The sequence below is a fragment of the Myotis myotis genome, unplaced genomic scaffold, assembly GCF_014108235.1.
Source record: "Myotis myotis isolate mMyoMyo1 unplaced genomic scaffold, mMyoMyo1.p scaffold_m19_p_29, whole genome shotgun sequence".
Lineage (NCBI taxonomy): Eukaryota > Metazoa > Chordata > Mammalia > Chiroptera > Vespertilionidae > Myotis > Myotis myotis.
In genome coordinates this window covers 2,665,744-2,678,261 of record NW_023416334.1, presented here as the reverse complement: position 1 = coordinate 2,678,261, position 12,518 = coordinate 2,665,744, and the positions used below count along the sequence as shown (strand labels likewise).

The 12,518-nt window shown below is 50.3% G+C and overlaps 1 protein-coding gene and 1 pseudogene across 16 annotated transcripts in view; one reads left to right on the top strand and one right to left on the bottom strand.

Moving 5' to 3' along the window:
* SPECC1 (sperm antigen with calponin homology and coiled-coil domains 1) overlaps positions 1-12,518 on the bottom strand; it is a 249,111-nt gene that overhangs the window by 176,827 nt on the left and 59,766 nt on the right. For 15 of the 16 annotated variants that reach the window (XR_004965624.1, XM_036296313.1, XM_036296312.1 and 12 more), the window contains exons 2-3: positions 9,937-10,106; positions 1,961-2,096 (exon numbers count right to left, since the gene is read on the bottom strand). Coding sequence is in view for 15 of the 16 variants with exons in the window: in XM_036296308.1 (XP_036152201.1) it covers positions 1,961-2,096; positions 9,937-10,106 (306 nt within the window). In the remaining variant the exon portion in view is untranslated. Of the gene's footprint in view, positions 1-1,960; positions 2,097-8,006; positions 8,143-9,936; positions 10,107-12,518 lie in introns of those variants that run through there. The other variant, XM_036296318.1, reaches the window with a different exon arrangement.
* On the top strand, positions 2,532-3,412 carry LOC118649326 (annotated as a pseudogene).

Genomic DNA, 12,518 nt, shown 5'->3' with positions numbered 1-12,518 from the left:
AGGACCCCTGGCTCCTCAGGAGGAACCTCTGCAGCTGAAATATCCTTCCCAATTTTTATAGACCACATGTGGGTGTGGAACCAGCCTGTTCTGCATCTCCATCCCTCCTACTAGTCTCAATGTAGCTTCTTCTTTAAATCCCTAGTTGTAGGACGTCCATTCAGCCAAATGCAGGCTGTTCTGAATGATGGTTGTTCTGTAGTTATAATTTTGATGTGGTTGTGAGAGGATTCAAGTACCACATTTACCTACACCACCATCTTGACCAGAACTTCTGCTTTTTTGTTTTTTGGGTTTTTTTAAACAAGTAGCTTCTCTATTTAGTAACTTGATAAGAAGTCTTTCTTTTGTTCTCCAGTAGGTGACACTGAAGCACAAATTTTTAAATTTCTCTTGCGTTGCTTTGGTTTGTCGGATCTCTGCTAGATGGTGGAAAATGTCTACTATTCCCTGGGGAGGTGAGCTTCTCCTCTGAGGCCTGGTCACCTTAGTTCCAGGGTTCCACACTCATGGGGCAATGTGGTCAGGGATCGGGTTCCAGGCCTGTGAAATCCTAGTGCTGTTCTCTGCAGAGATGGGTGGGGGTGGGCGAGCTAGAGAGGCCTATTGGTGTGTTTGTAGATCTGTTCTCCTCCCAGTAATGGTGACTGCTAGACCTCAGCTGCCTCACCTTCGTGTCTTCGCCCCTGTCATTGCGATTAGTTGCAGAGTGCACCTGCTGCTCAGGGGGAACTGTTTCTGTCTCTCCAGTTCTCAGGGCGGCAGATAACATGCTCTGTAGCTCAACACTCGCGGCTACAGCTCCGTCTGGGGCCTGCGGCTAGTCTGGGAGGGGGAGGGGCGCCAGCCTGGCTCCGTGGCTTTGTTTTTCTGCTTGTAGTGGCAGACACCATACAACCACGGCGGCACCTCCACACCATCTCTGCCCAGATTACTGGGTTCAGGTGTAGCCTATACCAACCACTGCATTAGGCATGCTCACCTCACTGCATCTCTCTGCTCCTCCCGACTGCAGATGGCAACCTGATTCCTCCCCTCTCCCGAGACTGCGGGGAGCGAGGGGCTGCGTCTGTGGCACCCGTTTCTGCTCTTCTCCTTTCCCACCCCACCGGCTCCCTCTGACTCGCCTGCCTTCAGAGTTTCAATGTGAGGGTCTCTCAGGTGTGTTTGTATATGAGCAGGGAATCCTTTATTGAATGAGAGCTGTTCAACTTGTAACTTCAAAGTAAAGTAAGAGACCAGAGTAACCTTTCTCATTGCCTCTGATGTCACTCCTCTGTTCTTTCATGTTTTAAGTTTCCTTATATTGGACTCAAATATAATGGTTAAAAAACCTTTTCTGGCCCGGCCGGCATGGCTCAGTGGTTGAGCGTTGACCTGTGAACCAGGAGGTCACGGTTCGATTCCTGGTCAGGGCACATGCCTGGGTTGCGGGCTTGATCCCCAGGTTGGGACATGCAGGAGGCAGCCAATTGATAATTCCCTCTCATCAATGATGTTTCTATCTCTCTAACCCAGTGGTTCTTAACCTTCTGGCCCTTTAAATACAGTTCCTCATGGTATGACCCAACCATAAAATTATTTTCATTGCTTCTTCATAACTGTAATGTTGCTACTGTTATAGGTCATAATGTAAACATCTGATATGCAGGATGGTTTCAGGTGACCCCTGTGGAAGGGTCGTTCGACTGCCAAAGGGGTCACGACCCACAGGTTGAGAACCGCTGCTCTAACCCTTTCCCTTCCTGTCTGAATATATATATATATATATATATATATATATATATATATATATAATGCCTAAAGCAGTTCCTGGCCCAGAGTAAGTGCTCCACACATATCTGATGCGGGGAGGATGCATCAGTCACTGACGTGCTGTCCTGGGCCAGGATGAGTGGCCTGCTGGGTCCCTCCTGCCTGGGCCCCTCAGACATGCGTTCCTGACCTGCGTCCCTCCTACCTGGGTGGCTCCTCAGGCGGCTCTCAGTGAGCTCGGAGATGGTTCCGGCTGTTGAAGTCTTTTTCAGTCGAACTACCGCGGAAGCGGTGGTACTTCCCGGCTTGTTGAGCATGTCCTCGCTGCTGGCCCTCTTGAGCTAAGAGAGAGGTAGAGGGGAAGAGAGGATCAAAAGACCCGTTTTCAGTAAGGAGTGCTACACACCAAGAAGCCTGTGAGCAATCCCATGGCCCAGAGGTTACGGTGCAGTGAGGGCCCTTTGCAGAGCACGGCAGTGCCAAGTGGACAAATGCAAAGCGCGACACCCCTGTGTGTGTCTTTTACAGGCTGGAGCATAACCTTCCCTACCGTGTCAAAGAATATGATAAGATTAGGGGTGAATAATACCATTGTGTCACACTTCAAATAGTGAATTCCTAAATACCCAGTTGTCCTGGAAAATACTTTTTAAAGAATGGGAGCTGATGAAAAAAAAACCGTGAGATGCACAAAAGTCAGGACGTGGCGATGCACAAAATAATTCAAGAACAAAATTAACTTAAAAATACGTGTCTGGAGGAAGCAGAGGGAAGAGATGTACAAGGCCTGGAATCGACCGTGCTCAACACCAAGTACTCCGCCCAGGGTCTCCCGCAGACAACGGGTTCCAAGGGAAGAAAGGACGTTTTGGAGGCCAGAAGAACAGCTACTGAATAACAGCAAGAAAAGCAGAACCCCTCGCTCCTTTTCTGCTCTCTTCTCTGTCATGAAAAGGGAGACCAAACATTTGTCGAACGAAATTGGTTTAAGCGGGGGCCCCATGCAGCACCGCTGGCCTGGCCTGTCTCCAGCGTTCGCAGCCCGTGTGACAATGATGTCACTGGCGTTCTCAGGGTAGGAGTCATCACATTGAATCTGCAGTGGAAGCTGTCGGACGACGTTCAGCCACAGCTGCTCTGAAATTAAAAACCCAGGCAGTGTGGGCTGCACCGAGGAGAGCACAGTGGGAGCCTCTGGCCATCAGGAATCAGTCTCCATGTCGACAACCATATTGTATCTCAGTTGCGGGACCTACGGCTGGTGGAGACGGTGTGTGGTTTCATGTGCCAGGGGGGTTTGGATCCCAGGTTTGTATTTGACAGATGTCTTCCCGTGTCTCCTCTTGTATCTGCAACTTCACTGAAACCACAGAATGGGAAGCAAGACCAGACACCAACGCACAGGTGTCGCTGAAGACCAAATGGTGTCGGGCTGCTTATTGCTGGTTATGACATGGGCCCTCAGCGTTCCAAACCTGTCCATCCGCTAACTATTCTGACTGCAGAGCTACGTCCACTGGGGCCGTTCCCAACCAGCTTGCACTTCCTTGGAGAGACCCATGTCTGGGTGTATGGAGTGCAGTCTGAGCGAACTGGTTAGCGTGGTCTGCCTGCTTTAAGGGAGACACTTCCTGCAGGACAGGGCCTAATACACTGAGTGCTTCCTCTGCAGCTGTGGAGACTTGGAGTTGACTGATGACGATGATGATGTGGCTTCACGCCCGGAGGCCTGGAAGGAAGGCCACAGGGCGAGGCACAGCCTCGCCACCCGCTGATGAACCTGCAGACAGGCAGATGAACCAGCGGAACAGCAGCTGAGACCCCCACCTGTGTGCGCAGCATCACACGGGCGAGAGCGCGGGACCGAGCGCTGTGACAATAATCTGTCCTTTGAACCGAAACATGCAGTGTGGAATGATATATTTTAGGAACCAGTCCAGATGTGAATTTTTTCCAAGCAACTTCACTGAAACCATATAATGGGGTGCGTTTTTCTTGGAGAGGCTCTATATAGTCATATTCTAGAAAGCATAGTTAGCTGTACTAATGCTTTTTTTTTTTTTTTAAATATATTTTATTGATTTTATACAGAGAGGAAGGGAGAAAGATAGAGAGTTAGAAACATCGATCAGCCGCCTCCTGCACATCTCCCACTGGGGACGCGCCCGCAACCCAGGCACATGCCCTTGACCGGAATCGAACCCGGGACCCTTCAGTCCGCAGGCCGACGCTCCATCCACTGAGCCAAACCGGTTTCGGCTGTACTAATGCTTTTATACGAAGAATATATAAAAGCATTTTGTGATTTTAAAGACAACTATAAAATAAAATTGTTTCATCTGCTGGTGAAAAAAAAGAGGGGGAGCCTTAAATGACCTATCACTGCTGGTCCAGGAAATGACACCAAGTTAGTGAGAAAGACCAAAGGACTTCTCCCAACCACTGTAAGCCTTTAAAGAACATTACTGAAGAGGGATCATTCTAGAACAGTGATTTTCACCCCGTTTGCAGCAAGAATTTTTAAAACATGCACTACCTGACCATTTAGTCACGGGCACTAACCTCTTTTCCCTTACATCGTCAAATAAAAAAGTGACAACAGCAAGCACAACAACAGCCGTCCAGTGTGAATGAATCAAAATTATATCTGTTTTTTGTCAGGTCAGCAAAAAATGTCTTTTTTTGGTGTGCCACCGAATTTCAGTAATTAGTGTATGTGCCATGAGATGAAAAAGGATGGAAATGGCTGTTCTAAAATCCCAGAGACAGGAAGATGCCCAGAGCCATTACGAATATATCTGACATCTGGAGAAAGCAGTGTGGAGAGACGGAGAGTGGGTAGCCCCGCCCACTGCACTGGTGGAAAGTCCCTGCTCCATCCACTGGCTTCGGGGTCATTTACAGAGAATTAGGGTTTAAAAATTTTCATGATTAAAAAAAAAACATTTTCCACTTTGCATTGTTTACATTTCAGGGAGTTACACACCCCCAGAGTAGCTTAAAAGAGAAAAAATGCTAACACCAGGTGTCAGTGAGGTGGTAGGACAAGCTGACAACCATTTGGGAAAACTGGCAAAGTCGACTAACGCCAAGTATTTGCACCCTAGGAGGCAGCAATCCTGCTCTTCAGTCTATACCCATGAGAAGTGAGTACACAGGTTCATCAAAAGAATGTTCAGCCCGGCCGGCGTGGCTCAGGGGTTGAGCATCGACCTATGAACCAGGAGGTCACCGTTCGATTCCTGGTCAGGGCACATGCCGAGTTATAGGCTTGACCCCCAGGGGTCCTGCAGGAGGCAGCTGATCAATGATTCTCTCTCATCATGGATGTTTCTATCTCTCCCTCTCCCTTCCTCTCTGAAATCAATAAAAATACATTAAAATAAATAAATAAAAAGCAAATCGCTAACACTGAAAGGATGGTTTGCATGCACTTAAAGATTTTCACAATTTAAAAATTGTGTTTATGTTCGCTGTTTATTAGATGTGAATATAAACACATTTTCTGGCCCACTTTGTGACCCTAGTTTAACAACGGGCCCCAAATGGCCTTGGGGTTGACACAGAAGCCACTTGGTGGCCTTCCAGGAACCCCGGAATCGCTTTTCTGTTTCCCGTTTCAGAGCAACCGGGGCTGCCGCGCCCAAGCTCTGCAGCCTCTCAAAGTAGCCCTCAGGCCACCAGTGTACTTCTTATCTGACAGCAGTGCATGACGTCAGCAACTTCTTCTCAGTAGAAAAAGCAGCTGTTACTCACTCTGCCTAGAAACATGCCCAGGTACCTCCCTAGGTCCCCAAAGCAAAATCTATTCTGATTTAGGCTTTGAAGACTCCCCAGACAACACACCAAACAAAAAAAGAGAAACCATTGTAGTTAAGGGAATTTTAATGCAAATGATATGCACTTGGTTCTGCTTTCCTCTACCTGATTCTCTGACGTCACTAAGGTCAGTAAATGTCACACAGAGAAGTGGAAGAATCAGATTCGTACTTTTATCATCTTTCCTCCTCGCAAAAGGCCCAGGGAGCCAAGGGTCAGTCTGCAAATCCAACAAATGAGAGGGCAGAGGGGCCAGGGGGGAAGCTGCCCTGCAAACCCCCGCAGCCCCGCGCCCACGTGGAGGCGGGAGGACAGGGCCCAGGCAGCGGGACGTGCGGTCCAGTCTGTGCTGTCAGCACATCTGACCCGGTAAGTCAGGCGGGCTGCTGGCCACGGCGCTCTCCTCACCCTGCTGCTCAGAAGCTTTTCCAGGAAGCGGAACATAAAGGCGAAAGCAATTCTCCACATCCTCCCAAGCAAAATAGTGTCCTTCGGCACTATCTCTTGGACGCAGCCGCAAGTCTGGGAAGCTACTGGTCTCAGCTGCTGACTCTTGATCTTGCCCGGCTCCTGGCTGCACTGTTGGCTTTGTTTCCTGGTCCCTGACAGCAGCCACGTGAGATTTCTGGTTTGTGACAGCCGGTCGGGCAGGGATGCGCTTTGGCGTTGCTTTGGTACGTTTCGTAAGTACTTTCACCAACTGGCTGATGGTGAAGCTGCCAAGCACCGCCAGGAGAGCTTACAAAAGGAAAAACATGCAAATAGCTCGCAGATGAAAGGAACTGCAAATTCTTCTCAATCCCACAGAGGTCGTGGGGGAAACCGGAACTCTAAAATCATCACACAGAACTGTCCAGTCTGTAAAGGCAGATGCCGCGTGATGGCTGAAGCACTTCTCAGACTTGGCACGCCTCAGAATGTGGGGGGCTCATGAAGGCACACTGCTGCCTGGACCTGACCCCAGTCGGCCACCACCACCTCCTTTCTGACTCCTAGACCTCAGCGGAGCCTGGGAATTTACATTTCTACCTTTCCTGGTGATGCCGACGCTGCGGTCTGGGAAACACTTTGAGAACAAATGTTTAGAGCAGCAGCGTCGACGGAAATACAGCACGAGCCACAGGCATAGTTTTATAGAGTCTGGAAGCCACATTATAAAAGCACTGTGACTGCTGGACAAAATTAATGTTAAGAATAGATTTTCTTAACCCAATACATTCAAAACATTATCAATCAATGTAAAGTATGTTGGTAAGGCATCTGACTTGTTTTTGTACTAACTCTTCCAAATCTGGTGTGACTGCACTTAGAGCGCATCTGGGTTTTGACTAGCCACGTTCCAGGGGCTCAACTGCAGCCTGTGGCTTGTGGGTACTGCCCTGGGCAGTGCGGGGTTAGAGCACGCCCCAAGAAAGACTGCACAAGACTGATGGGTGCCCGGGACGTGTAAAGAGCATGCCTAAACTATACGACTCTGCTCTCTGGGCACAGGGGCCCTGACCCCCGGCCACAGGGGCCTGGGCAGGCTCAGTGCATGCCTAGCCAAGCAGGCCTTTCCCTATTTTTTTTGCTTAGTTTTCTTTAAAGCAAATCAGAAGTAAGTAAATAAGCAGACAGGCCTTCCAAGGAATGTGAGAGGCTTGGGCATGGTGGCATCCCTGCTCACGCCACGCTCTGAAGACCAGACACCAGCAGATGACACAGAAGCAGAGGCAAATGGAAGGGAGTAACAGCGAGTCTTGGGTGTTCCAGTCCCCGATCCCAGCCTCTCTGAGCTCCAGTCTGTCCCTCTGTCCTGCCCACAGTGACATGGGAGCCTTAGGGTCTGTTCAGTCTAGTTCCTTCCGGCCAGAGCTGACTCAAGTCAATGTTCTGTCATTTGCAGCCAAGGAAGGTGAGCGGCCAGACTGAAGTGGCCTCCTCGCCTCAGCGCACCCCCGCGCTTCCCCTCCGGCACTGGGCTTGACTAGCACGGGCGAGGCCTCCCCCATCCCTGGGCTGTGCGCCCCCTGCTTCTCTCACTGCCCTTCAGAGGGCCAGCATTTGAAGTAGGAGGTTTCATTCCACTTTGGTGGATTTGTTTCCATTTTCCTGGTTTTGACCAAAGATGTATCTATCCACCCTTATGTGCCTGCTCACTACGGAGCCGCTAGAATCAGGTGTTCGGTGCACCACGCCGCCGCCCTGCATGTGTGCAGGTCTTCATAGTCAACACGGGGGCCAATCTCCAAGCTGTTCTGTCTATGTCCTCTTTCCTGGCGATGGGCAGGGGAGGCGCCCTCTTCCGCTGCTCCCTCCCTGGGCCCTGGCGCTCTCTTCCACAGGCCGAGGCCTGCAGGTGCTGAGGCGCGAAATGGGAGCAGCAAGTGTCTAACAGGAGGATCTGCTTTTCCCTGGCATTTCCCTGTGGAACAAGTTTCCAAAATGCTCACCCATCGACGGCAGAAGTGGCCAACATTTCTTTGTCCTCAGGGAACACTCCTGAGCTTCCAGAAGCTCCACTGGTCTGTCATTGGTGAAGTGTATGCTTTTATTTGAAATTTAAATCAAAGATGTCTCCCAAGTATGCTACAGATCAAAGATCATAAAGACAAAAGTCACGGAAATAATGGCTGAATCCAGGATCACAGGCATGAAGGACTTTAGTGTGGAACCCTCACAGGACCGCTCCCAACCTCCTGGAGGTTCACAGACAGATGGGCAGAGTTAGGACCCCTTGGCCTGGTCTGAGCCCCTCCTCCTGCCTGACATCCCCCATCCTGCCACGCCTGGCGGCGGTCTGATGGACAGCTACATGCAGCCACGGAAACGGCCATGCAGAGCAGGGGTGTGGGACGGGCGGAGCAGGGGTGTGAGGCAGTAGGAGCTGCGGTGGTGAGGATGGCGCTGTACAGTGTGGTGGGATGATGTCTGATGGAGAGACCTTTGAGCACAGACTTAAAGGAGGAGGATGGGGAGGATGCTCAGAGGGAGGAAATGGGTAGAGAGCAGCAAACCCACTGCGGCAGGAATGAGCCCAGCTCATCAGAGGAACCGCCACTGAGCCCAGAGAGCCCGAGGCCACAGCAGGGAGCCAGGGCAGGGGGAGGGCCATGGCTTCAAGCGGGAATGGGGCAGGTCTCCAGGGCAGTACTGACCACTCTGAATGAATGGAGAGAGCCCTCGAGGGTTCCAAGCAGAGAAGTGGCGTGATCCACGTGCTAAAAGGACCACTGGCTTCTATTGAGGATGAATGATGGGCACAAAGACGAAGCAGAAAGGACAATGGGAAGCGTGCAGGGAAGGCAGCGGCATGACCAGGTGGTCCCAGCGGAGGTAATGGGAGTGGATGGAGTTGGCATCTATTTTTAAGGTAGAAGTGATGGCATCTTGCTGATGAACTATGGGACATGAGAAGTGTTCAAAAATGATGCCCTGGGCTCTGGCCTGGGCAGCCGAAAGGACGGGGTTGCTATTACTCCAATGGGGGAGGTTCAGGAGCAGGCTAGGGGAGGCCTGGGACCTGGAGGGGAGGCATCAAGATTCGGTTTGGGACATGTTACATTCGGAGTGCCTTTCAGGCAGCCAACAGGCAAGGTGACAAAGGCAGTTGGAGGGGTCCTGGTTGGAGACACAGAAATGGACACAAGCATAGATGGGACACGCAGACACCACAGCCCGCCCCAGGCCGCCATCGCATGTCAGCGCCCAGGGAGCGTCCCAGGTCCTTCTGCACAGTCAAGCTGAGGCATATGCAGATGGCACTACGGTTCATTTAATTATAAACTAGCTTCCTCTTATAGCTAGGATATTACATTAATTTTTCAAAAATGTGTGTGTGGGTAGGTTATCCTACCTCTGACTTCACTGCAGGGTAGAAAGGAGGTGTTGGGTGACACAGTAACTAGAAGAGAGCTGAGGCCCAAGGACTGTGCCCTGGGCCCACCCAATATTTGAAACCAGGGCAGAGGGAGTCGGCAGGGAGACTCCTGCCCCCGAGGAAGGAGGCAACTGAGAGAAGAAGACATTCCCAGACGCGGGGCCTAATCAACAGTGTTAACTCTGCTGATTGTCAAGTAAGACAAGGGTGGAGACTGGCCACTGGATTACCAGAACATTAGTGATCCTGACCCCATCTGGTGGGTGCTGGGGCAGAGCTCTGCCTGGACAGTCCAGGTAATCCAGGGAAACATCTGGCAGATCTCCGTCTCCATCCCAAGTGCCCCTGCTACAAAGCCTTTGCTCTGCTCCTCTAGGTTCTCCCGGGCCCTCCCTGGAGGCCTTGCTCCAGCCCTGGAGGCCACTAGCTTTACCCCCGGCCCTTCCCATCCCCCAAGCAGACACTGGACGCCCAGCCCTCACCCTGTGCGTATCGGGCTATACCTTGCTGAGCTGGGACTCACACGCCAGCGAGGTTGAAGACTTAGAACTCTTCATGCCAGAGGAGGCTGTGGGAAGGGGCCGCGCGCGGTCACTGCCATGGCTCCCCACTTTGGTGACTGGACTCCAGGGCTTGGCTGCGCTCCTCATGTTTGTCGCGTGGGTCTGTCTCTCTGTAGAAGAGCAGAAGAGAACAGCATGTGTCCACGACTTGAGCCCGCTGAGTGGCATCACAGAGCTTTACCCCATACCCCCCCCCCCACCCCGTCATCATGGACAGCCAGCGCCTATGACCGGGCTGCAGACAGTTCTACTCCTAAGAAGATGCCCTTGCACTAGGCTAATTTCTGCAACTTCACAACAGCTGTTACACACTATAAAGACGTGCAATATTATCGATGCTCTGACATTACTTCTCAGCATATGATGGCTTTTTCTCAGGCAGGGACACCTACTACAATATTCCTATACATACCCATACACTATCTATGTGCATCCATTTTCCCATGTAAAACAGGTCAGCTTGAGTCAAGACACACTGTGTCCATAAGCCTTGAAGCTTTAGGGGTGACAATGGTACAACCTACCTCATTTTTAAATAGGAATCAATGAATTACCGTATTTTCCCGTGTATAAAACGCCCCCCACTTTTCCTACCCAAAATTAAGAAATCAATATTTTAAACATTTTGCTGGTTTTCCTCTTAAGGCCGTCTTCTTTGTTGGCATCTTAAGGAGTTGTTCTTCCTGTTTTCTCCACTGTCTGGTCATACACTCAGTGGGAGGGGGTCCAAACTGTCTCTCTGCAGCTCTGTTTCCACGCTCTTTTGCATAGCTGACGACATTCAGTTTGAATTTTGCAGAGTAAGACAATCACTTACAGGTATTTATCTTTTTATTTTTTGACATCTTTATGGGCTCAGAACACTCCAGTCCCTGTTGCATCTGCACACTCTCCACCTCCACCTCCAATTATGGCATCAGCTGACGTCAGTAACAATAAGGCTCACGATTGGAGGCAGCCTGTTTGACAAAACATGGGCAGCTACACACCTGCGCAGCTCCCTCTTCAGCTGACTTCCGTGTACAAGACACCCCTCGATTTTCAGTCTAATGATTTTAGAAAAAAGTAGCGTCTTATACACAGAAAAATACGGTATTTGAAAATTAGATTTCACAGAAGCACAGCTTTTTTCTTCTTTTGGACAGAAATAGGTATCATTTAAAAATTAATAGAGCATATTTTAACTGGTCAGACCTGACATTATAGGACAGAGTTACTGCTCTAAAATATTTTATGAAAGCAAAATTGGCCTAAGTAGCAACATGCAGTTATACCTCTAGGGGAAGCCCACATACAAAGACAAGGAAGCAGTGTGTGTGGTCATTCGGAGGGAGGTGTGGCCACACCTCTTACCCTCCCTGAGCGTGTTCCTTCCACCAGGGGCACAATGAGACAGAATCCAATGCCCTCCGTGTCTCATCCGGCTCCAGCCCTAACTCTGCCTGTCCCCATGGACTCCCAACCAGGAGTGGGAGACAAAACACCAAAGCCAGATAAAGCTCCATCCTTTCAAAGAAACAAACTGAAAATGCACTTTAAAATACACCAAGAGCCCAGCCGGCGTGGCTCAGTGGTTGAGCATCAACCTAGGAACCAGGAGGTCAAGGTTCGATTCCTGATCAGGGCACATGCCCGTGTTGCTGGCTCAATCCCCAATAGAATGTGTGCAGGAGGCAGATGATCAATGATTCTCTCTCATCATTGCTGTTTCTCTCTTTCCCTCTCCCTTCCTTTCTGAAATCAATACAAATATATTTTTAAAAAATACATCAATAGGTGCCATGGCTGGTGTTTCTCAGTGTTTACAGGGTCAGCCGTGCACCACAGGGCTGGGGTTTCATTTCCTGGACAAAGGCATGCACCTGGGTTGGAGGTTCAATCCCCAGCCCAGGTCAGGATGTCCGTGGGAGGCAACCAACCTATGTGTCTCTCTCACACTGATGTTTCTTTCTCTCTCACCCTCTCTCCCTCCCTTCTTCCCTCCCTCCCTCCCTTTCACTCTCTCTAAAAATCAATGGCTGAGGGACCCCACTGGTGCACAAATCCATGCACCAGGCCTCTAGTAAAATAAAATAAAGTAAAATAAAGTGCACCAATAGGTGACAGATAATTCCAGTGACCACACTCACAGGACCTGGGGGGTCTAAGTCACTGCCCCTGAGGGATGATGGGTGGTGTTAAGCAGCCCCGGGCCTCTTCCCCATCACCGCATCCAGGACCCTCTGTTAGCATCTAAGAGGAAAACAGCAGTGGCCTCCCAGCCTGGCTCAGGCTATGTCCTCCTCCTGCTCTTATCTACTTATCCTGGCCAGTGGGGACCATCTCCACTGACAGAGTCTCTAAGCCAGGGCCACCCAGGGTTGTGTTTGGTTTTTTTTCACATCAAAGCAATTCAGTATATTTCCTGTCACTTGGTTGAAATAGTCAATCCATACAGAACGGCAGGGTTCATTTGAGAGGAGCACAGTAGAGGTAGTACTTTGGGATGGTTATGAAATAGAACAGATAGAAGAGTAAGATAC